Here is a 21,732-nt window from a genome sequence, read left to right on the forward strand (position 1 = left end):
ATATACCATCTTCTGTCTCTCTCTGAGCCTGAACAGCCGGCTCCCTCCCCTTGCCCTTAAAAGACTTGCATTTCGGGTGCTTTTATCCTCTTGAAAATCTATTTGCAGGAAGGAGTTTGAAATCGGTCAGTTACAAACCAAAATCGAAGATGAACAAGTGCACAGTTTGCAGCTGCAAAAGAAGATCAAAGAATTGCAGGTGAAAGAGTCCACACCGCCCCAGCCATAGGAACCCCTCTGCGATGTCATGCATGCCCCTTCCTCCTCTCCGAGTTGGAGAGAGTGACCTGGCCTTTCCTTTTTTTTAAAAAAAAAAAAAATGAGATAAGACTTCACTATGTTGCCCAGGCTGATCTCAAATTCCTAGGCTCAAAGTATGTTCAGCTTCCTAAGTAGTTGTATGTCACCGTAGCCAGCTTTCTCTCTTTCTTTTACTGAGGATTGAACTCACAGGATGCTAAGTTCCATTCCCAGCCCTTTTTAATATTTTACTTTGGCACAGATCTTGCCAAAGTGGCCCTCCTGCCTCAGTCTCCCCTGTAGCTGGGATTACAACCATATATCACCATACTTGGTTAATACCTTAATTTCCTAAATAATATGTGCGTGTATTCCTTTAAAAAGAATAATATTAATTCTAATATATTAGAATTAATTAATTAATATTAATAAGACTCAGTGATATTGATAAAGGTGCACTGATCACTGTATGCCCAGATGTATCCAGGCCTCTCGGAGGAACAAAGATTTTCAGTTAGATTCCTCCAGATCTTTTCCTATAGACCCCTCTACGCATCTAAGAAATATTTAGAATATATACGTCTTGTTGCTCTGTTTTTAGCATAGATATTTTCGCACTAAGAGTATCATTTCACTACTTACTTTGTGGTCAGCGCTTTCCACGGAGCTGTCTGTAGTTGGCATGGATCAGTGACTCACAGCTTCACGGGCTTTAGAGCCTGTCTCCAGCACAGTGGATCTGATCATTACCTCATTCACGGACCTTAGGTTATCTCCAAGTGTGTTCGCTTTTCTCACTGTTACAGTGTGTTCTTCACTCTGCATTCCTTACCACTCAGCTCCTCTCCAAATGGGTTGTTCCTTCTGTGGACAAGATCCCTGACACAGTGACTTTTTCAGGCTCGCACAGAAGAGCTGGAGGAAGAAATGGAGGCTGAGCACGCACTCAGAGCCAGGACAGAGAAGCAGCGTTCAGAGCTGACCCGGGAACTGGAGGAGGTCAGCGAGAGGCTGGAAGAAGCCAGCGGGGCCACCTCCGCCCAGGTCGAGCTGAACAAGAAGCGGGAGGCCGAGTTCCAGAAACTGCGCAGGGACCTGGAGGAGGCGACCCTGCAGCACGAAGCCACGGCTGCTGCTCTTCGGAAGAAGCACGCGGACAGTGTGGCCGAGCTGGGGGAGCAGATTGACAACCTGCAGCGGGTCAAGCAGAAGCTGGAGAAGGAGAAGAGCGAGCTGAAGATGGAGATCGACGACATGGCCAGCAATATTGAGACAGTCTCCAAGTCGAAGGTATCTGATGACTCTCTGGTCTTGACACACGGGAGGCCGCCATGTCCTCCTGTCCTGGGAGGAGCCCACTACACCAGTGGTGGTGAACCAGTGGCGTGTGGCCCAGCAGGCGTGGAGAAGGAAATTAATCCAGTCTCCTGGGACCAGCATTGATCCCTCCTGAAGGCCCAGCCCCACTGGACTGCCTCTTACTCGGTCCTGTCTCTTTGCATTCCCACCGCTTTCCTGAACCACCACACTGGGCGAGCCGGGTTTCAGGGTTGGCTGGGTTAGCAAAGGCTCTGGCATTGCCCACATGCTGTCCATAGCCAGCCCCTTTTTATAGTTCCCGGCCTCCAGAGGAGCTTTCTGCCCTCTGTTCTCAATTGTAAGATCCGGTGGGAAGAGCCCTCCCCATGGCTGTGTGTTCCCCGTTATTTGATCCTTTGATCGCTCTCCTTGTGAGCCACTGTCCCTCTTTTGCCTTTCCTGCTGGAAGTCTTTCACATGTGTGTCATCTTCTCAAACATACCTCGAGCTCCTGGAGGGGTCCTTTGGATCTAAATTCCCTTCTCCTTCTGAGGCCATCTCAGGCTTCCTGGGATGAGAAAAGGCACAGGCTCATTTCATGACATGCCCTTGAGTGGAAGAAAGGAGACGCCCACAACATCTAGGGCTTTGACTAAACCTCATGGAAACACAGACCAACCAAATCAGGGGTGGTGAATCCCGCCCCATCGCTTCCTTAGTGAATGAAATGTCCAGACTTGTTACTTGACTGCATTGTTTGCAAATATTACTCCCCTGGTAACAGATATGCTTGTATTCCAGGAGGGCTCCTGTAAGAGGCCTCTGCCCGTATGATCTTTACAAATGATTGAATCCTAACCCATCCAAAGCTGATGTTCCAAGCTATTGGTGACCAAGCAAAAACCATACATAAAAATGAGGCAAATCTGAAATGACTGTCATTTGAAAGCAACTTTTATGTGCTCGATATTTTTATTTTACCTAACAAGAAGCCAAACTATCAAACTTTGCAATTCGATATTATGCAGTAGGAATCCATTCCCCACCACGCACACACACTGACCTTTCTATTTTTTTTTAAGAGTAATATAGAAAGAATGTGCCGCTCTGTGGAAGACCAGTTTAATGAAATCAAGGCCAAGGATGACAGGCAGACCCAGTTAATCCATGATCTGAACATGCAGAAGGCCAGGCTGCAGACCCAAAATGGTGAGGCCAGGCTGAGCTCCTGGGTCAGCTGGGCCATGGGAGAGGGCGATGGTCAATGCCGACAGGGGTCTACCTGTGTTTGGCAGGCGAGCTGAGCCACCAAATGGAAGAGAAGGAGTCTCTGATCTCACAGCTGACCAAAGGCAAGCAGGCCCTCACCCAGCAGCTGGAGGAGGTTACCAGGCAACTGGAAGAAGAAACCAAAGTAAGGGGGCCTTTCGGGATGTCCGAGTCAACCGGAAGCTGTGGCCACTTCACCCACACCTGTGGGAGGCAGTGCCCCTGCCCCATCAAGATGTCTAATGCGCCTTTCCCTGCCTTGTCAACTAGTGGGAACCCCTTTCTTAAGGCCAGGGGTCCTTGGCTGTGGATCTCCTTTCTCAGAGCTAGAAAACCCTACCACAGTGCTTCAATTCCTGGACACCTCTGTTCCCAGGGAGAGACCTGCTAAACTCCCCTCTCCGGCCATCTCCTCCCCATCGCTGGACTAGTTTGACCCTCTCTGCACGGTCTTTCATCCAGCCACTTAGAATGGCTTCTTTCTTCTTCATTATGCTGTTTGGATCACCTCCTATGACACTGTCCTTAAGTACTTTTCTTTCCAAAGGACATATGGTTTGGGTCACCTTTGAAACATTTACGCACACATCAGCATGTCCTTGACTCCACTATCTGTAGATGCTGGTGTCTCTGATACTGTCTTCCCCCTGACCTGTAACTTTCCCCTGTTGTAGTAGTGCCACGGTAGGTACAGTCCCAAAAGAAATTGCATACAGTAGGTGCTCAGTAAATGCTTCTGATGTCTGCTCAAGAATTAGAATAGGAAGCCAGGCATTCAGAAAACAGCCTGGATGGAATTCTGAGGGTGCTGTGTGCTGGCTAAGTCTTACAGGGAAATTTGGAAGCTCCAACATTCTGAAAAAGAACAATCGATACGTTTATCTGCCAGCTTTCTCTTCTATAGCAGGGGTTTTTGGTGCACCACGGGGTGGAGACAGTGGTGAGAACCAGAACCTAGACAAGTAAGGAGAAGGTCCCTGCAGGAGCACGGGTCTCCTGTGGCCTGGGTACAGCAGTGGTTTCCCCCCTGGGCAAAGTTTATTTGATGATGGCACCAGAGGGTACTTTATGACCATTATCACTAAAGCTAAGTTTTGACCCTACCCTGATGGGAATGAGTGATGGAAGCCTCTGGGCACTTCCTGCCCTCCTTGGGAAGAACAGGTGAACCATGGGAACAGGACAGCTCCATCACCAGTCAGTCCCCAGGGGCCACACAGCCTGCTGGTGACACTGAGAAATGCTTGTGGGTTTCTCTCTTGGTAGCATTTCACATTTGCAAAATGTCCATTGCATCAAGTGAGAAAATTATTCTCTTTTTAATTGCTGTGGTATTTTTTATTACATCTAGGAAAAGGCCTCAATTTGAACAGCAGCTCTGTAGCATCTGTGCATTTCCTTTGTTTAAAATCGAGGTTGGGCCCCAGGCATGAAGCCACAGTGGGCGGCAGTGCTAGGTGGCCGGTGAGACCACCGGTTTATTTTCATGCATTTATTTTTACAATCACCTTCTGCTTATTGCAAATGTTAATGGTTTGCTATTTGCTGTAGTGTAGTAGTTTATTTTTTTAATATATAACTATGAAGCAAATCTAAACAATTAAACAGGTGATACAAAAGGTGGCACAATACATCAGGGCAGGCTGGGAGTAATTCAAGCTGCAACGAAACTAGGTGAGGAGACCTTAGAAAAGTGTCAAATGCTTCTGCATCTTGTCACTACTGTGACTCCACAGGCCAAGAACGCCCTGGCGCACGCCCTGCAGTCCTCCCGCCACGACTGCGACCTGCTGCGGGAGCAGTACGAGGAGGAGCAGGAAGCCAAGGCCGAGCTGCAGAGGGCACTGTCCAAGGCCAACAGTGAGGTCGCCCAGTGGAGGACCAAGTATGAGACGGACGCCATCCAGCGCACGGAGGAGCTGGAGGAGGCCAAGTATGTGTGCTAAGGTCCCAATGGGAGAAGTGACGCCAGGGTGCAAGCTCCTTCCTGTGGGAGCCCTCCCTCCTTTCTTTCTTCCTTCCTTCCTTTCTCCTTCCCTCCTTCCTTCCTTCCTAGTTTCTTAAGCATTCAGAAAGTGGTCCTCACCCTCTTGGGTCTTCCCCTGGGCAGCTGTCCATTCCACCTGGCTCCTTTGATGGCTCCTGGGTACCTGCTTTGCTACCAAGCATTGTGGGATTATCCAGGTGATGTGGTCACTTAAGGAACATTCCTTAGGCAGTGTCATTATCACGCGAACTTGCTACAGGGCGCTCACACAACCCTAGGAGGTGCGGTTCTCTCTCTCCATGTGGCCTCTTGATGCCCTCAGGAGATGCATTAAACACAGGGCGTGTGAGGCTGCTGCCATCCCACGGCATACTGCTTTAAGCAAATGTTTTTACCAGGAGTACACTCTGAAACAACAATAAAAAGTGTAGAATAGGCCTATGGGTATAGCTCAATGGTAGAACTCTTGTCTAGTATGCATAAGGCTCTGAATTCCGTGGAAAAAGAAAAAGGGTCCACTGTCCAGAAGGAGCCAGAACTCTGTCTTCAGCCCACCTCCTCTCACCCCAGCCTCCTCTATGTCCATGAGGGTGATGCAGAAGTCCTCGAAGTGTCCACCTCCAGCCCCACACCTTCAGCAGCCTCCAGTACACTGGTGGTCTGGGTCCCCCATCAGCTCCTCCAGCATCTCCCAAATGAGCAGCAGCAGCCCCTTCCAGGATGGCCCAGGTCTGGGCAGCTATGGTGGGGCAGGCAGTGAGGGGAACATTGCAGCCATCCAGGTGAACCAGAGCCTGCTGCACCCCTGAACCTGGAAGTGGACCCCAAACATCCATGCACATTCAGGAGAAAGAGCAGATCAAAAACCCCATAACAAGTTCACCTCTCTCATTGCCAAGCTGTGGTGTCTGGCGCAGCTGAATGAGTGCTGGAGACCAAGTGGAGCCTCCAGCAGCCGCCACAGCAGCAGACATCCGAGGGTAACATGGCCCACAGGTTGGAAAGCTGTGTCAACGCTCCCAGTGCCAGCTGGACACACTGGGAAGGGGGAGCTGGAGGTGGAGGTTGGCAGCATGTAGGGGCTGGTGTAGGACCTCAAGAGTAAATGCAAGGGAGAGAGGAACAAGCGTACAGAGGCGGAGAATCAGTTTGTCCTCATCAAGAAGGATGCAAACGAAGCTTACGTAACAAGGCGGGGCTTGAGTCTCACCTGGAAGGGCTGACTGATGAGACCAACTCCCTCACGCAGCTGTATGAAGAACAGGTCCCTGAGCTGTTATCTCAGATCCCAGACCCATCTGGGCTGCTAGCATTGGATGAGAGCTGCTCCCTGGGCCTGTATGGTCTGGTCACTGAGGTTAATGTCCAGCACCAGGAGATTGCCAGCCACAGCCAGGCTGAGGCTAAGAGCTGTAACAGACCAGGTATGAGGAGCTGCAGACCCTGGCTGGGACGCACAGGGATGACCTCCGAGGCATGAAGTCTGAGATCTCTGAGATGAACATTGGCTGCTGCCAGATGAGACTGAGGCCCTCAAAGGCCAGAGGGCATCCCTGGAAGCTGCCACCACTGATGCTGAGCAGTGTTGGGAGGTGACTATTCAGGACACCAATGCCAAGCTGACCCAGCTGGTGACCACCTGCTGAAGACCAAGCAAGACATGGTTTGGCAGCTGCGTGAGTACCAGGAGCTCATGAACATCAAGCTGGCACTGGACGTTGAGATGGCCACCTACTGCCAGCTGCTGGAGGGTGGGAAGAATAGGCTGGGGGCGGGGATGTGGAACAGGTATACCTACAGGAAGACCACCAGTGGCTATCGAGGAATGGTGAGCTCACCCTACAGGGCCTCCAAAGCCCTGGCTCCACCCACACCGAATCTGCCATGGTGGTAAAGAAGATCAAGATTGGCAATAGGAAGTTGGTGTCTGAGACCTCTGATGTCCTGACCCAGGTAATGGACCACTGCAGCCTCTCCCAGCCCCCACCTCTCCCACAGCTTCCCCAGAGCCTGCGAGGAGACAGCTATATGCGGGAGCACTGGAAACAACTCCCCCAAACTCAGCTCTGGGCCTCAGCTTTGGGGAAAATCTAGGGCACCCCTTTCCACCCCATGCCTCCACCAAAAACCGAAAAACCAATCCAGTTGTCTTTTCCAAAGTAAAGCCTGAGCTGCTTTTGCCAAAAACTAAAAGAAAAAAAAAGAATAGTTTAGGAACATCAGTAACAGCATTATTTATTATCCTTATCAAGTGTGTAGAAAACATAACTGTATCTGTTATGCCTTCGTAAGATGGGTAAGAAGTGGGTTTGTTTATACCAGCATCACCCAGACATATGAGTCATTGCACTGTGACATGATAATGGCTACAATTTCAGCCAACGATGGGAATTTTTCAGCCCCCTTAGAGCCCTGTGGGACCACCATCACGTATGCAGGCTGCTGTGCATCGTTATGAGATATAGGATTGTTTTCCTGAATCCCCTCCTCTTAAATTCCATGTCCTACTCCATCCCTTTCAGACCATTCTTTCCCAACCTGACACACCCCACTTTTGCCTAGACTAAAAACATCTGGTTCTTCTAGGAAGAAACTGGCCCAGAGGCTCCAGGAAGCGGAGGAAAACACAGAGACTGCGAACTCCAAGTGTGCTTCCTTGGAGAAAACCAAGCAGAGGCTCCAGGGGGAGGTGGACGATCTGATGCTGGACTTGGAGCGGGCCAGCACCGCCTGCACCGCCCTGGATAAGAAGCAGAGGAACTTCGACAAGGTCTTTCCCCAGCTGCCTCTCAGTAGTGACGCTCATGCTGTCATGTGCCTCAGGAGGCCCCAGCTCGCACACCAACACTCAATCGGATGTGTCCTTCTGTGACAGCACTTTCATGACCTTAATTTTATCTTTAATCGGAGCCAATTTGAGTTATAATGATATTGTAGTGCAGGTTGTGCTTCTGTAATATAAAAATCCAAAGTCTGAATTTTTTAAGCATCACGGTGCTGAAATTGGAAAATTCCACAGTTGCTCTCCTGTGACAGGCAACACACAGGACACTAAAATTATCATCTAAAATTATCTGCACTATGCGTAGAAGGTGAATATGAAAGACAGTGAATTTTGTGTTTAGACTTGGGATCCCTCACCAAGGTACCCCAAGTTACACAAATATTCCAAATGATACACTTACCATCCAAAGTATTTTAGATCAGTGATACTCAACCTGCCTGTCACCCTAGCACTCTAGTGGCTGAGACAGAGGGATCACAGTGTGAGTCCAGCTTGGGTAATTTAACAAGGTAGTGGACCTTGTCTCAAATAAAAAAAATAAAATAAAAACAGGGCTGAGGATTTAGCTCAGTGACACAAATACCTGCCTGGCAAGTGCAAGGTCATGAGTTCAATCCCAGGTATCAAAAAAAAAATTTTTTTTTAAAGCACAGACTGGAGAGGGAGCTCAGTGTGATGGCCTAGGGTTCAACCCCCAGTTCTTTTTTTTTAAAAAAGAGAGAGAAAGGAACCGAGCAGAGCACATGTAGGGATCTTGGAGCATAGAGAGCCCCGGGTGGGAGCAGGAGCCCCTCCGGTGCTTTGGTCCTAAGGACAGAAGCAAAGCTATGGTGCTGCTGAAGAACCCTTGCTCTGGCGGTCTCTGCCCGGTCCCCAGCCCTTTCTGCTTCTCACATGTCCCTTTGTCCTCTCCCAGGTCCTCGCAGAGTGGAAGCAAAAGCTGGGTGAAAGCCAAGCTGAACTGGAAGCTTCTCAGAAGGAGTCCAGGTCACTCAGCACCGAACTCTTCAAGCTGAGGAACACCTACGAGGAGGTGCTGGAGCAGCTGGAGACGCTGAGGCGGGAGAACAAAATCCTGCAAGGTGCACCTCTCGGCACCGTGGGAGGGCGCCACTGCCCATCTCCTGCCAGTCTCTTCCCCCGTGGCCACAGCCACCTCCTTGATGCTGCCCTAAAAATCCTCACCCTACCCAGCTCACACTTACCACGTACCCCAGAGCCCAATGCCCTCTCCATGGAAGGCATGGTGGTCACCAAGTCCCTCCTCCCCTGTACTGCGGACTGAATCTAGGCCCTCCCCCCTGAGCTACATCCCTACCCACTTTAATTTTTTGAGACAGGGTCTTGCTAAATCGGTAAGTTGGCCAGACTGAGCTTGAGCTTGCAATCCTCCTGCCTCAGTCTCCTCGGGTGCTGGGATTACAGGCGGGCACCACCACACCTGGTACCCAGTTCATTTTCAAAATCTGAAGGCGCACTGGGCTTCTAAGCTCACTGCTGATAGAGCAAAAGACACTCCAGGGATTCTGTCTCTGAATGGCTTTGAACCATGTCCCTAAATCTCTAGGACCTCAGACCTAGAGATTCTGTCTCTGAATGGCTTTGAACCATGTCCCTAAATCTCTAGGACCTCAGACCTCTAACCTATAAAACTAGAAGAATAGTCCAGTGCATTTCTAAGGCCACTGATGGTCCTATAACTCGATGCATTTTCTGGTCATCTCTGTGACTGTTGTGTATACTTCCTGAAATCTTTGAGCTATAAAAAGTTCTTTTCCTGTCACTGGTTTCCCTGCACAGTTCAGGTGAGGTGACGCATCTGTGTCTCGTTGACACCTCCTTTAAACAGTCCCTCTGTATTCTGTCCTATAAAAATGTCACGAATGAACTGCCAACCCCTACATTACCTGGCAAATGCTAATGCTGTAAACTGGAGCCTGTTACAACAAACTAAATCAAGCGTGTCCTTTGCAGAAGAGATTTCTGACTTAACTGAGCAGATTGCAGAAACTGGCAAGAACCTCCAGGAAGCGGAAAAGACCAAGAAGCAAGTGGAACAGGAAAAGTCTGATCTCCAGGCTGCCTTAGAAGAGGCAGAGGCAAGTGTCGTGTCTGGGACAGCGCTCAGAAGCACAGGCAAACAGGAAGCTGAGAGAGACAGCCACCACCCACCCAGAAAGGGATCTTCCTGCCACCAGGCACCCTCTCCATCAGGAAAACATCCAGCCACCCCTGTGATCAAAAAGGCTGTGTGCTCTGAGTATTATCTCCTGGGCCCAATAGCACAGGTTCCCTTTTGAGAATAAACAAATATATCCATTACCCCTCAGTACCCTCCTCTTAGGAAACACACACAAAAAAATCAATCTCCAAACATCCTGAAAACCAGCTTAGAATCCTTCAGTTCATGTTTAACTTAGATCCACGCCTGGCATTCTTGGCTACGGAGAATTCTGTACAATCAAAATAGACCCAGAGTCTCTTGGTGCGATCATCAGCCAGAGCAGTGGGAGACAGTTGGCTGAGGGGGCTCCTAGGGAAATTTGCACGCATAATATGAGGAGAGGAAATTTCCTATCGATGTAGAGAATAGGTTAGTTCCTAAATTATAGTTACTGTTAAAATGCACATCCTCCATAAAAGGATTTACTATTTCAAAAGATGCTCTCTCTTTCAAGATGTATTTGTTAATAAAGGATACAAAGTCCCTGTTTTGTCACAGTTAGGGACATCTGGGGTCAAGTCAACCATTCAAACCTTCTCTGTTCTCTTCCTCTGTAAAATAGGTGTACGAAAATGGGATGTGCCCAGTTCATCATAGTGGGGGTGGAAACATGCCCCCAAAAGGTGATGCCTGTGTCACTCCCACTCACACCTTGGCTCTCATCAGGGTTCCTTGGAACATGAGGAGAGCAAAATCTTGCGTGTCCAGCTAGAGCTCAGCCAGGTGAAATCTGAGCTGGACCGCAAGGTCACTGAGAAGGATGAGGAGGTCCAGCAGCTCAAAAGGAACAGCCAGCGGGCAGCAGAGGCCATGCAGAGCGCGCTGGAGGCTGAAATTCGCAGCAGGAACGATGCTCTGAGGCTGAAGAAGAAGGTGGAGGGGGACCTCAGTGAGATGGAGATTCAGCTGGGCCATTCCAATCGCCAGGTGGCAGAGACTCAGAAACACCTGCGCACAGTGCAGGGGCAGCTTAAGGTGAGCGCCGGCTCCTCGGAGAGACCCCGTGTGCCCTCCACTGCCCTGCAGCGCTGGCCTCACGCCTGATTCCCCCAAAGGATTCCCAGCTGCACCTGGACGACGCTCTGAGGAGCAACGAGGACCTCAAGGAGCAGCTGGCCATCGTGGAGCGCAGGAACGGCCTCCTGCTGGAGGAGCTGGAGGAGATGAAGGTGGCCCTGGAGCAGACGGAGCGGACCCGCAGGCTCTCGGAGCAGGAGCTGCTGGACGCCAGCGACCGAGTGCAGCTGCTACACACCCAGGTGCGTCCGCTGCTGCGGGCTCAGGTCCGCCCGGGGGCAGGTGGGGCCTCCTGCACGGCTCTTCCCAGGAGGTGCACACTGCGTCCTCCAGCATCTCTCCCTCCCTCAGGTCCTCCTGGGAGAGGTGAACACAGCGCATGGGCACGCAGCTCCCCACTCCTAGACCAGCAGGCAGGACTAACCCATCGCTGGGGAATCCTTTCTCTTGATTGACAGAGGTCTGAGTTTTTTTTATCCAGGAATGAAAGATCACACACGTTGGGGGAAAATCAGAGCAAGAAGGATTAATGATTGCATGCGGCATCTGGGGAGAAGAATTATAGATTGATTATCCCTTATCCAAAATACCTGGGGATAAAATACTTGGGATGAGAAATGTTTCAGATTTCAGATTTTTTTTTTTAACTTTGGGGGTTATTTACATACACATAATGAGGTATACGGAAGAAGGAACCCAAGTCTAACCACAAGATCATTTATATTTCTTATACATTTAATCTACACAGCCTGAAGGTTATTACATAAAATACTCTTACTGGGCCTGCATTTTGGCTGTGATCTGTTACATAAAGTCAGGTGTGGAATTTTGAACCTGTAGTTTTATGTCAGTCCTTAAAACGTTTTGGATTTTTGAGCACTTTGGAATTTCAGATATTCATCCACATTAGGATGGCTAAGTTGAAATGTTAGAATATTAGGATTTTCTTTGAAGATAACTTTTTATTATTTTTATGAAATTTTTATTTTTATATTTTTATGAGTTTTTTAAAATTGTTTTTAAAAGTAGGAGATATAAGCAAACATATAGAAGAAAATACCAACCCATATTAACCGGTTGCTCATTCTTAGACCCTTGTGAATGACATAAATATTATATATTTTGTAAAACCTGATCAATCTTTTGCAGCCTAGTACTTTCTTTTAACTATGTGTCATAAACACATTTCTACTTACGTGTCTTTTATAGCATAGTTTTAATGGCTGAAAAGCAGGCTACTGTACTGTATTTTATGGTACTTTAAACAATAGTCCATGGTTGGTTATTTTACATCTTTCTCAATAAAAATATTACTATTAGCAAGGCCATTATGGTGAATGTCCTCATAACTAAATTTTCATATACATCCATGATCATCTAATATTCTAGAAGTAATTAAATTTCTAGAAGTAAAATTTCAGGGTCAAAGCAGTGAAGGCCTTTGTAATACATTGTGAATTGCTCTTTAACAAGGTTGTCCTAGTTTTTATTCTCACTCAAGCATTATCTAAGGACCTTTTCTATATGGTGGGAGACCCAACAGATTACTCAAAACCCAGAGTATCCGGGGTCATGTGACCAGTGTCTAGCACATGCGCAGAAAAGCATGCACTTAGAGAACCGTGATTTAGCAAGAAGCAGTCACGCGTGGGCTGCTGAGAGCAGCGTGGAAGAAGGTAAATGTGTGATGATAAGGATGTGTAGCAGACTTAACAGATAAAGACAGGCTGCTCGTGCTCCGCGGGCTGCCTGTCAGTGCTACGTTGCTGGCTACCTGTCTGCATGCTTTCTTTGGGGACCTCACACACAAATTTACCCCTGTAGCCTCCTAGACTCCAACACTGTGACTTCTCAAAGATCGTGGTTATTATTTCTTAAATCTTCACCCGTTGTGTTGTTGAAACAAACCTCACTGGATTTGTTTATCATGAATTACTGATGAAGCAGAATATCGCATCATTTTGAGGTCCATTCCTGCTGCCTCTCGTGTATTTTAGCTATCCGTCCCTCTTACCCTTTTTTCTTACTGATTTGTTAGACTCATATGATAAAAAAAAGATAGTATTTCCCATAACATGCATTGAAAATGTTTTCTAGTTTGTATCACCCTTGCAATTCTATGTATCCTATATTTTGATTACTAGAATTATTTTGGGGGGTTAGGAATTTAGCTCAGCAGTATAAGCACCTCCAAGTGCAAAGTCATGATTTCAATCCCTGGTACAAAAAAATAAATAGATTTATTCATTTTACATTTTTTATTTATCAACCTTATTTTTTTTTAACCAGAGGTTCAATTTACAACCTTGCACTTTCCAGGAAAACATTTGTGCCACTGAGCTAAATTCCCAGCCCTTATCAGTCATTTCTTGTTCTAGCACTTTTTCCTAAAAAAAAAAAAATCTATCAGGGGCTGGGGATTTAGCTCAGCGGCATAAGCGCCTGCCTTGCAAGCAGGCAGTCGTGAGTTCGATCCCTGGTACTGATAAAAAGGAGAAAGACCAAAAAAAAAAAAAATCTATCCCCAAATACTTGAAAATCTATCTTTATCATTTATTCAATCATTTGGATAGATGTTCTTAAATCTGCTTCAAGACTCTTCGTTTGGCCAAGAATATTACAGCACCTAGCAGGTCACCATGTGAGAAGGAAGTGGGCCAGGCTTACGATGTAGTTAACCCCAAAACCTCTCTCTTCCTACTGTTGTAGGTGCCCAAATAAAAACTTCACATTGGGTACCTAATTTTTTTCTTCTAGAACACGAGCCTGATAAACACCAAGAAAAAACTGGAGGCTGATTTGATTCAGTGTCAGGCGGAGGTGGAGAACTCCCTCCAGGAGTCCAGAAACGCAGAGGAGAAAGCCAAGAAAGCCATCACGGATGTAAGCACCGTTTTATTTCCAGAGATGGTGTTTAGGGACGAGGAAGGAGGCTTCCCAGCCATGCACAGGTCAGTCACATCTCCTGATGGGTGTAGCCAGTGATCTGTGACTTCCTGGAGAGGTGTCACAAGAGATGTGGTCATTACAGAGATAAACGGAGGCACACTGACGGGCCCAGGAGAAGGGAGGCTTACTGTCATGCACAAAACCAGTCTTAACAGCATCTTCCATTGCGCTGGGCTTGGGATGGGTGGACAGCCCAGTAATGTGTCCTGTGAATTTAACCAGGCCGCCATGATGGCCGAGGAGCTGAAGAAGGAGCAGGACACCAGCGCCCACCTGGAGCGCATGAAGAAGAACCTGGAGCAGACGGTCAAGGACCTGCAGCACCGGCTGGACGAGGCCGAGCAGCTGGCGCTGAAGGGCGGCAAGAAGCAGATCCAGAAGCTGGAGGCCAGGGTGCGTGTCTCGAGAAGACCGGCACTAGCCCACAGAACCACAATTCAGAAATTTAGGTGGCAGGCAGGTGCTCACTGTTTGACTGGACCACAAGTCCAGCTTCTGAATTACCAGCTTTCTGGTAATTTCCTAATAATTTCTCCGTCACCTCTTCCTACGTCCCAGTATGCACAGATCAGTTTTGCAATGCTGCTGTCTCGGTGACCAAAGCAGGATGCTTTTGAATGCTCACTTTCTGTCTTCTACGTAAATTTATACTACACATATAAATGGGCAAAATATACTTTACGAGCATGAAATTGCGCTTTTTGGTACAAGGTGAAAGATTTATATAATCTGAAGAGAAACCAGAGTATGCACTTTTTGGTATAATTTACATTTCGGACCAGTCTTCACGTTGATAAACAATGGCTCATCCTGCATAAGATCTATAGTTTCTTTCTGTCTTCCCCAGCACGTCTCGTTCTCTTCCCATCTCCAAATGCAGTCCGAGATTCTGGTGTGCTTCCACTCCATTCTACAAGAAAGGCAATTGCTGCTGCTTCCTCCACGCCAGCACATCACAAAAACTTAATCCCCCAAGGCTGGCAGTCCTGGTGTTCTTTATCTAGAAGCACATCTCGGATTTGTTCAATCCTGAGTCTTCCCTTCACCTCCTCTTCCCCTTGATTTTCCTTTTAGATCTGCGAAGGCTTCTTTTAATCATTTTTTAAGATGGGCTTTGCTAGAAATTGACATTTTGGAGAAGGACTACTTGGAGGAGGCTGTTAGAAAGTGTTGTCTCGGGGAGACAGGGCGTGAAAGACCTGGGAGGAAGAAGGATGAAAAGAAGAAAAATATAAAGAAACAATTTTCCCCAGCAGGAAAGCCCCCCCCCAGTCATTCCTCATAGGAGCCTCTGCAGGATATGATCACCAGGCACACCGTTCCTTTAAATATGAAGGGGTTTTTAAAGCTAAGAACAAATAGGCACATGAATAACATAAATAAACTTCAGGGAAGTTAGAACTTCCCCCGCCAAGAACCCCTTCAATGCTTATTTTCAATATTCCCCATCCTAGTCCATAGGACGGCCCCTTTCATGGACCCCACGGGAGTTAGGCTGGGTGGCTCCCTCCCACGCTACCTCCTCTGGTTCTTTGACTCCCAGGTTGGCAGGGATCCCTCAGCCACCACCACTCCCCGCACTGTAAGACATCTCGATTGTGACTGTTCTCCAGTTCCACCAGCCCAGCTTTGTGAGTTCCATAAACCTTACAAAAGCCTCCAGAGCAGCCCAGGGAGTTTGGGTTTTGTTTTGGTTTGTTTGTTTGCATTTGTTTTTTGGGGACAGAGTCTTGCTCTGCAGTGTAGGCTGGCCTTAAACTTGCTTCTGTAGCTCAAACTGGCCCTGAACTTACGGTGGACGTCCTCCTACCTCAGCCTCCTGAGTGCTGGAATTACAGGCGTGTCCACTCTACGTGGCTGGGGTATTTTATAAAACCACATGGAAGACAGCTTCCCAGGTCCATAAAACGGACAGTGGGGATCTTTTTCTTTTGGGGGGGGGGAAGAGTTCCAGGAATAAGCCTGTTTCACTGGGAGATTTCCAAATTGCTCTCCTAAGTCTCCAAGGCTGGAGTCACCTGCTCTGCAGCCACAAAGATTCCCTGAGGAGAGGATCGTGAGGCTGGCTGCTTGGATCTCACTGGCTTGTGGAACTGGAGCCACAGTTGTTTACCTACAGTTTCAGTGGCTACCCTCTTTCTTGAAAAGCTTCAGAAAAGCCAGAAGCAACTAGAACCTCCACAATACCTATGTAACGCTTTAGCCTTCTAAACATACTTTCACTCTGGAGGTGTCGCTGAGGGGTGGAGCACTTGCCTAGCGTGCACAAAGCCCTGGTTCAATCTCCAGCCCTGCAAAACGAATAATTTTTTAAAATACTTGGGCACACTTTACCTTATTCCACCCCCACATTTGAGGTAGGCTGGGTAGGGAGTGGTCATCCCCATCCGAAGGGCAGGTCCTCGTGCTCGGTGATGGGGGCTGATGTGCTCCGGACCTATAAGTGGGCCTGGAGTTTGAACACACCTTTGACTGCTCCATATCCCCCCTTCCTTGCTTTCTCAGGAATCAGATCGCCATGAGGGCTCATGCAGGTTTTAGGCTGTGCGGGCCTTGTCAAATGATGTGGCCTCAGAGGAAGAAACATTGCTGAGCCTGACCCAGGGGCAAGATGCTGGGCACCTAGGGCTGCCTCTGCCCAACGTGGGCATCTTGCTCTCATGGGTACGGCAGGGGTGAGCGGCGGCCTGATGGATAAAGCTTGGCTTCTGAGTCCCGGTAAAAAAGATCGTAGAGGTGCTTGGGTTCATCATAAAATGACTACATGAGCGTACAGGAGAGAGAGAAACCTGTGAACTCTGGTTGTCTTCACTCAGGTGCGGGAGTTAGAAAGTGAATTGGATGCTGAGCAGAAGAGGGGAGCTGAAGCCCTGAAGGGGGCCCACAAATATGAACGCAAAGTCAAGGAAATGACCTACCAGGTAGAGGCCTCCAAAACCTCCGTGAGTGATACGTGGACCGAGCCCCCATCAGCGGAAGTCATGGGCTTGTGGGTCAGTCCTCCTCACAGATGTCCTGTTTACAGGCCGAGGAGGACCACAAGAATATCCTCCGGCTCCAGGACCTGGTGGACAAGCTGCAGGCCAAAGTGAAGTCTTACAAAATGCAGGCAGAGGAGGCGGTGAGTCCCCGGTTATCCCCTGCAGCGCTGAGCGGCAGCAGGTGCCTGGTTGGTAGCATCCCAAGAGCCTTAGACCTGAGTTCGAATTTGCAGAGAGATGCCTGCCCTCTTCCCTTCCCTGGTCTGCGTTAAACAAACCTTCCCCACCTCCACCTGCTCTGTGGCCTCTCGGTTTATTCCACTTAACCAAGCTCTCTCCATCCCCTTTGGTTGCCCCCCCCAACTCACCCTACCCCTCTCCATCCACCCCAGAGTATCTTAGCCCACCCCAATGATCCCCAGCACCCAGCCCACCTCCCAGCCTCCCCGGCCCCTGGACCTTTGTGAGGTACCTCATCCTAATTCACACCACCCCACTAGGACCCCCTCTCTCTAGTCCCCACCACCTTCAGTCTCCCCTTGCTGTCCCTGACCCCCACCTCTCCCTCCCATCCTGCTAAGCTACCCCTCGATCAAACAGGTGAAATCAACAGGAAAGATCTGGAATGAGGTGAAGCCAGCGGTCCCTCAAGTGTCTCCTGGGAATGCTAGGAATGACATGAACAGAAGGAAGCTTTTTCTTTCATAGAAAACAAACCATTGGGGAACTCTGGGTTACACTAAGTTAAATGAGTTGGCTTCCTTCAAAATTTCTAGGATTCGATAGTAATACATAATTAACTCTCCAGAGTGGAAGAGACGCTCTAGATTATAACATTTCCTACTCTTCAGTGACGTTGGAACCTTCTGATTCTTTGCAGATCATCTGTCATGACTCGCATCTAGAGGAACAAAATGTAGGGGACCTTGCCCTAGACAAACGTGCCAATATAGAGAGTCTTCCATTCCCCTGGTCAGTTTCATCCTGACCTCAAGAAAGTGGGAGAGAGATCCTGAAGATCAACTAGGACAGTCCCAAAAGCATTAATGGGTGCCCAGACTAGAGGGTGCCCAGGAGGCCCCATGAACCGAGAACCCTTGTTTAGCCTTCAAATAGGTCCACTTCGTGTGTTATCACTAGCCACATAGGACTGGGCAGAGAAACCCAGCCCACTGGTCTCTGCTACTTTGAGGTGCCCCGGGGGAATTGTGGACTTGGGTCTTCTCTAAAGAGGTATAGGAGAAGTTGTCAGAGGTGGGGTTAAGGAGATGACTTTAGGAGCAGCAGTCATGCCCTCAAGGTGGACCCAAGCAGTGTCCATGCTCTTGTCCTCCCACCATGGAGAACTGAGCACACCTTCCCTCCCGGCCACTGAGGAATCCAGGTCACAAAACCTCCTGTGCTCCAGAGACCCGGAGTCATACCCCACAGACTCATACCTCCCCCCGCCATCTTCTGCTCAGGAGGAGCAAGCCAACACGCAGCTGTCCAGGTGCCGGAAGGTCCAGCATGAGCTGGAGGAAGCCGAGGAGAGAGCGGACATGGCTGAGTCACAGGTCAACAAGCTAAGGGCCAAGAGCCGTGATGTGGGGAGCCAGGTAAGCATGGACAAGTCGGGGTGGCTTATTCCCACGAAGCCCTAAAATCCAAGGGCTTAGAGGACCATTCAGGGAGAGCTGGAGGATGCCCTTTGTCCCCTTGAACTTGCTGCTGGCCGTGCACTCACAGAATTTACTATTTAAGGAAGACTCCCATGTCCTGGCCACTCAGCAGAATGAGCATCGAGGCGCAGGTGGACACAGCTATGGCTGGAGCTGCTGGCACGCAGCCCCTGCGTTTCAGAGGTCCTGTCCCTCCTCCAGTCTCTCCGCTGGTCTGTTTTTCACAATAAGCAAAGGGAGATAAAGTCATTCCTTACGTCATTTTTTAGAATTTTCTTGCTTTTCGTCTGTTCCACTTGAAGGTGAGGCTCAGCCTCCCGTTGACGCTGACTCATTTCCTGTGTACATGTTTATTTTCTCCCACAGAAGATGGAAGAGTGAAGCCTCCCTGAGGCTTGCTGCCACGAGGCCCCTCCTGGAGAGTGGAGGGTGATGTGTGAGAAATAAATTTCCCCAAATACTTGGACTCTTGGCTCGGCTGTGTTTGTTATCCTGACCCATTCCCCTCTGAAGGCCTGATTTTCACATTCTTACCTGCTCTATTGTAATATGAAGAAAGTAAGAAATAGGAAAGTGGGGTCTTCTTGCCAATCTTAAGTACTTTTCTCATCGCTGAGACAAAATATCCAACATCTAAAGATACATCCCAAAGCCGTAAGATTGCTCCAAGAACAAAGGCTGAAAATCTCACCCGTTGCTGGCTAAATCACTACTTTCCGTAAACATTTAAAATAAAAACCTGGCCAGGGTTAATGGTGCAGATCTCTAATGCCAACACTCGGGAAGCTGTGGCCGGAGGATCGCAAGTTCAAGGCCAGGCTTGACAACATAGTGAGGTGCTGTCTCAAAAACCAAATAAACCAAACTGGCTCGGGGTGCAGCTCCATGGCAGAGTGCTTGTGTCACATGCACAAGGACCCAGTTTCTGTTCCCAGCACCATAAAAACAAAAGTAAAAATCAGTACCCTCTATCACTTCTGAGCTGGAGAATCTGTTACCAAAAAGACAAAGTGAATTTGTGTTGTGAAGACATAAAGAAACACTGTTAATGGGTCTGCATATTAGTATAGTTATCATTGCTAACAAGATAGAGATCCACAAAAAATTAAAAACAGTACCTCTGTGCCACCCAGCGGTCTCAAGGCTCAGTGGATTTCCAAAGGGCATGGAATCACCCCCATGTTTGTGCAGCTCTATTCCCAATATCCTAGATACTCAAACAGCCTAAACATTCATGAACGGGGAAGTGGAAAATTAAAATAACACACAATTACGTACTATAACACTGTTCAGCCTTTAAAAAGAAGAAAATCCTGCCACTTGTGACAACGTGGATGAACCTTAGGGCATTATGCTAAGTGAAATAAGCCAGCTATAGAAAGACAAATACTGCATAAGCTCACTTATATGGAGAATCTGAACTAGTCAAACTCAGAGAAGCAGAGTTAGAAGGTGACCAGTTGCTGAAGGCCAGGAGTTAGGGGAAATGTGGAAATGTTGGCCAAAGGATATAAACTTCCAATCATGCAAGATGAGCAATTTCTGGAAACCTAATGTACAGCACAGTCACTATGGTGACCGTGAGATCACTCCCCAGTCGCAGAAATAAATAAACACGTGCACCTTAAATATATATAATTCCTATTCTCAATTATTCCTCAATAAAGTGAAAAAAATAAATGTCTAGAGAAGGGATCATTTTGAGTAACTAGAACACATCCTCTTCCTAGGAATTAATAATTCTTGCAAATTCAATTTCCTATCTCCTCCTTAAATTTACAGACAGGGACGCTGGGGTCCCAGCGAGGCTAAGCGCTCTGCTTACAGTTACCTGGCACAGAGTGGGAAGTCGGCCCTGGCAATCCCAGACTCCTAGGCTGGTGCGCGCCTACTGGTCATTTCTGCTTTTCCATTGCATCCTCTTTGGGGGCTGTGCTGACCAGTTCTCTTGAGCCCACCCACAGTTGCCTGTATCTGAGCAGGTGGTAGATGCTGTCAAACACACTCATCTGTCAAAGGCAGATACTTTAGCGAATAAAAATGAACAGAGGCCCAGGCACCATCTTCCTGCTCTTTCCAGCTGGGTAACTCCTGTCTACCTGCATGAATCACCCTCGGGGCTCCCAGGGCCAAAAGATGAAGGAAATAACTGGACCCCGAGAGCCATTAACTTTCAAAGTCCAGGTAGAGGTTAGATTCAGGCACCACCCTCCCCACCCACCTAAAGAGAAGCTACACACTGTGAGTTTCAGGTCTCTCTCTCTCTCTCTCTCTCTCTCTCTCTCTCTCTCTCTCTCTGATCCTAAAGATCCCACTGGTTATGATTATGTTTATTTGCTCACCCTAACGGGGGTCTTAGTAGCATACAGTGAGGACACTGTGGCTGGCTTAGGAGCCCAGACTACATATGAGCCTCAGGCTAACCACTTTAGAGCTGTAGCTTTGTGGCTTGGGTTGATCACATTAACTCTCTACACCTGAGGTCCCTCATTGGTCAGGAGCATGGGTTTTGTGTGCCAGAAAACACGATGGAATCCTGATTCTTCCACGAGTCAGTTTCATGGCCTTGGGTAAATTATTCTGCTCAGTCTCATTTTCCTAATTCTTTAAGATGGAGATAGCAAACTTCCGGGAGAACATGGCGGACAGATAACAGCAACTACCGGAGGCTCTCTGAAAACTAGGCTCAGAAGCCAGGTATGGTGCGGACTAAAGAGACATAAGCAGGTGGAGTTATGCTCTGCTGACTCAGGAACGAACTCGGCTGAGAGAAACCAACTTGGAATGCAGTCCTGGTGCTAAAACAGGAACAGAAAAGCCTCGCTGCTGAGGCTGGACCCCACGCCATTTGGGTTTCCCGCAGCGCGGTAGCTGGCTGCCTCTACGTCGGCTCGGCAAGGAGAGAGACGCACGGAAACTCTGAGAACGGGAGTCTGTGAACGGAGTCGAAAACAGGACAGGCAGGGAGGCATGTTCTGACTTGTGGCGAGGTGAGTGAGAGAAACTGACACTCCACCACAGTTTGACTCCAGCGGACTTTCTGGGCCCGGGCAGTCCTGCGGGAGCAGGGCGCGCTGGCGACTCCAGCCACACATTCCCCTGTCGGGCGGGATTGGTGAAAAGTGCCTGGCCTGCGTGACGCTGCCGGCGGACCCCGTAGGCTGGCCCAACCCAGATCCCAGAGCCTGACGGAGGCCGGGAGGGGCGGGCCCCCGAGTAGGCTGCCTGGTGTGCAGCAGTGAGTGGAAACACCTAACCGGAGCAATTCGATCAGGCTGTGGCTGACAGGGAGAGAAGCTAGGCCTCTCATATAAGCTTGC

At 48.7% G+C, this 21,732-nt stretch overlaps 1 protein-coding gene across 1 annotated transcript in view; it reads left to right on the plus strand.

Moving 5' to 3' along the window:
- LOC100725899 (myosin-13) overlaps positions 1–18,877 on the plus strand; it is a 59,231-nt gene extending 40,354 nt beyond the window's left edge. Inside the window, exons 24-39 of the mRNA XM_063242493.1 lie at positions 109–199; positions 1,141–1,530; positions 2,622–2,748; positions 2,835–2,953; positions 4,545–4,741; positions 7,382–7,565; positions 8,497–8,662; positions 9,555–9,679; positions 10,471–10,779; positions 10,860–11,063; positions 13,579–13,704; positions 13,993–14,163; positions 16,587–16,691; positions 16,796–16,891; positions 18,215–18,349; positions 18,779–18,877. Of these exons, the coding sequence (XP_063098563.1) occupies positions 109–199; positions 1,141–1,530; positions 2,622–2,748; positions 2,835–2,953; positions 4,545–4,741; positions 7,382–7,565; positions 8,497–8,662; positions 9,555–9,679; positions 10,471–10,779; positions 10,860–11,063; positions 13,579–13,704; positions 13,993–14,163; positions 16,587–16,691; positions 16,796–16,891; positions 18,215–18,349; positions 18,779–18,793 (2,560 nt within the window). The 3' untranslated portion in view covers positions 18,794–18,877. The remainder of the gene's footprint in view (positions 1–108; positions 200–1,140; positions 1,531–2,621; positions 2,749–2,834; positions 2,954–4,544; positions 4,742–7,381; positions 7,566–8,496; positions 8,663–9,554; positions 9,680–10,470; positions 10,780–10,859; positions 11,064–13,578; positions 13,705–13,992; positions 14,164–16,586; positions 16,692–16,795; positions 16,892–18,214; positions 18,350–18,778) is intronic.
- The last annotated feature ends 2,855 nt before the right edge of the window (positions 18,878–21,732 follow it).

This window comes from Cavia porcellus, unplaced genomic scaffold (genome assembly GCF_034190915.1).
Source record: "Cavia porcellus strain 051 isolate PalLab524CR breed Dunkin Hartley unplaced genomic scaffold, mCavPor4.1 scaffold_32, whole genome shotgun sequence".
In the NCBI taxonomy this organism is placed as follows: Eukaryota; Metazoa; Chordata; class Mammalia; order Rodentia; family Caviidae; genus Cavia; species Cavia porcellus.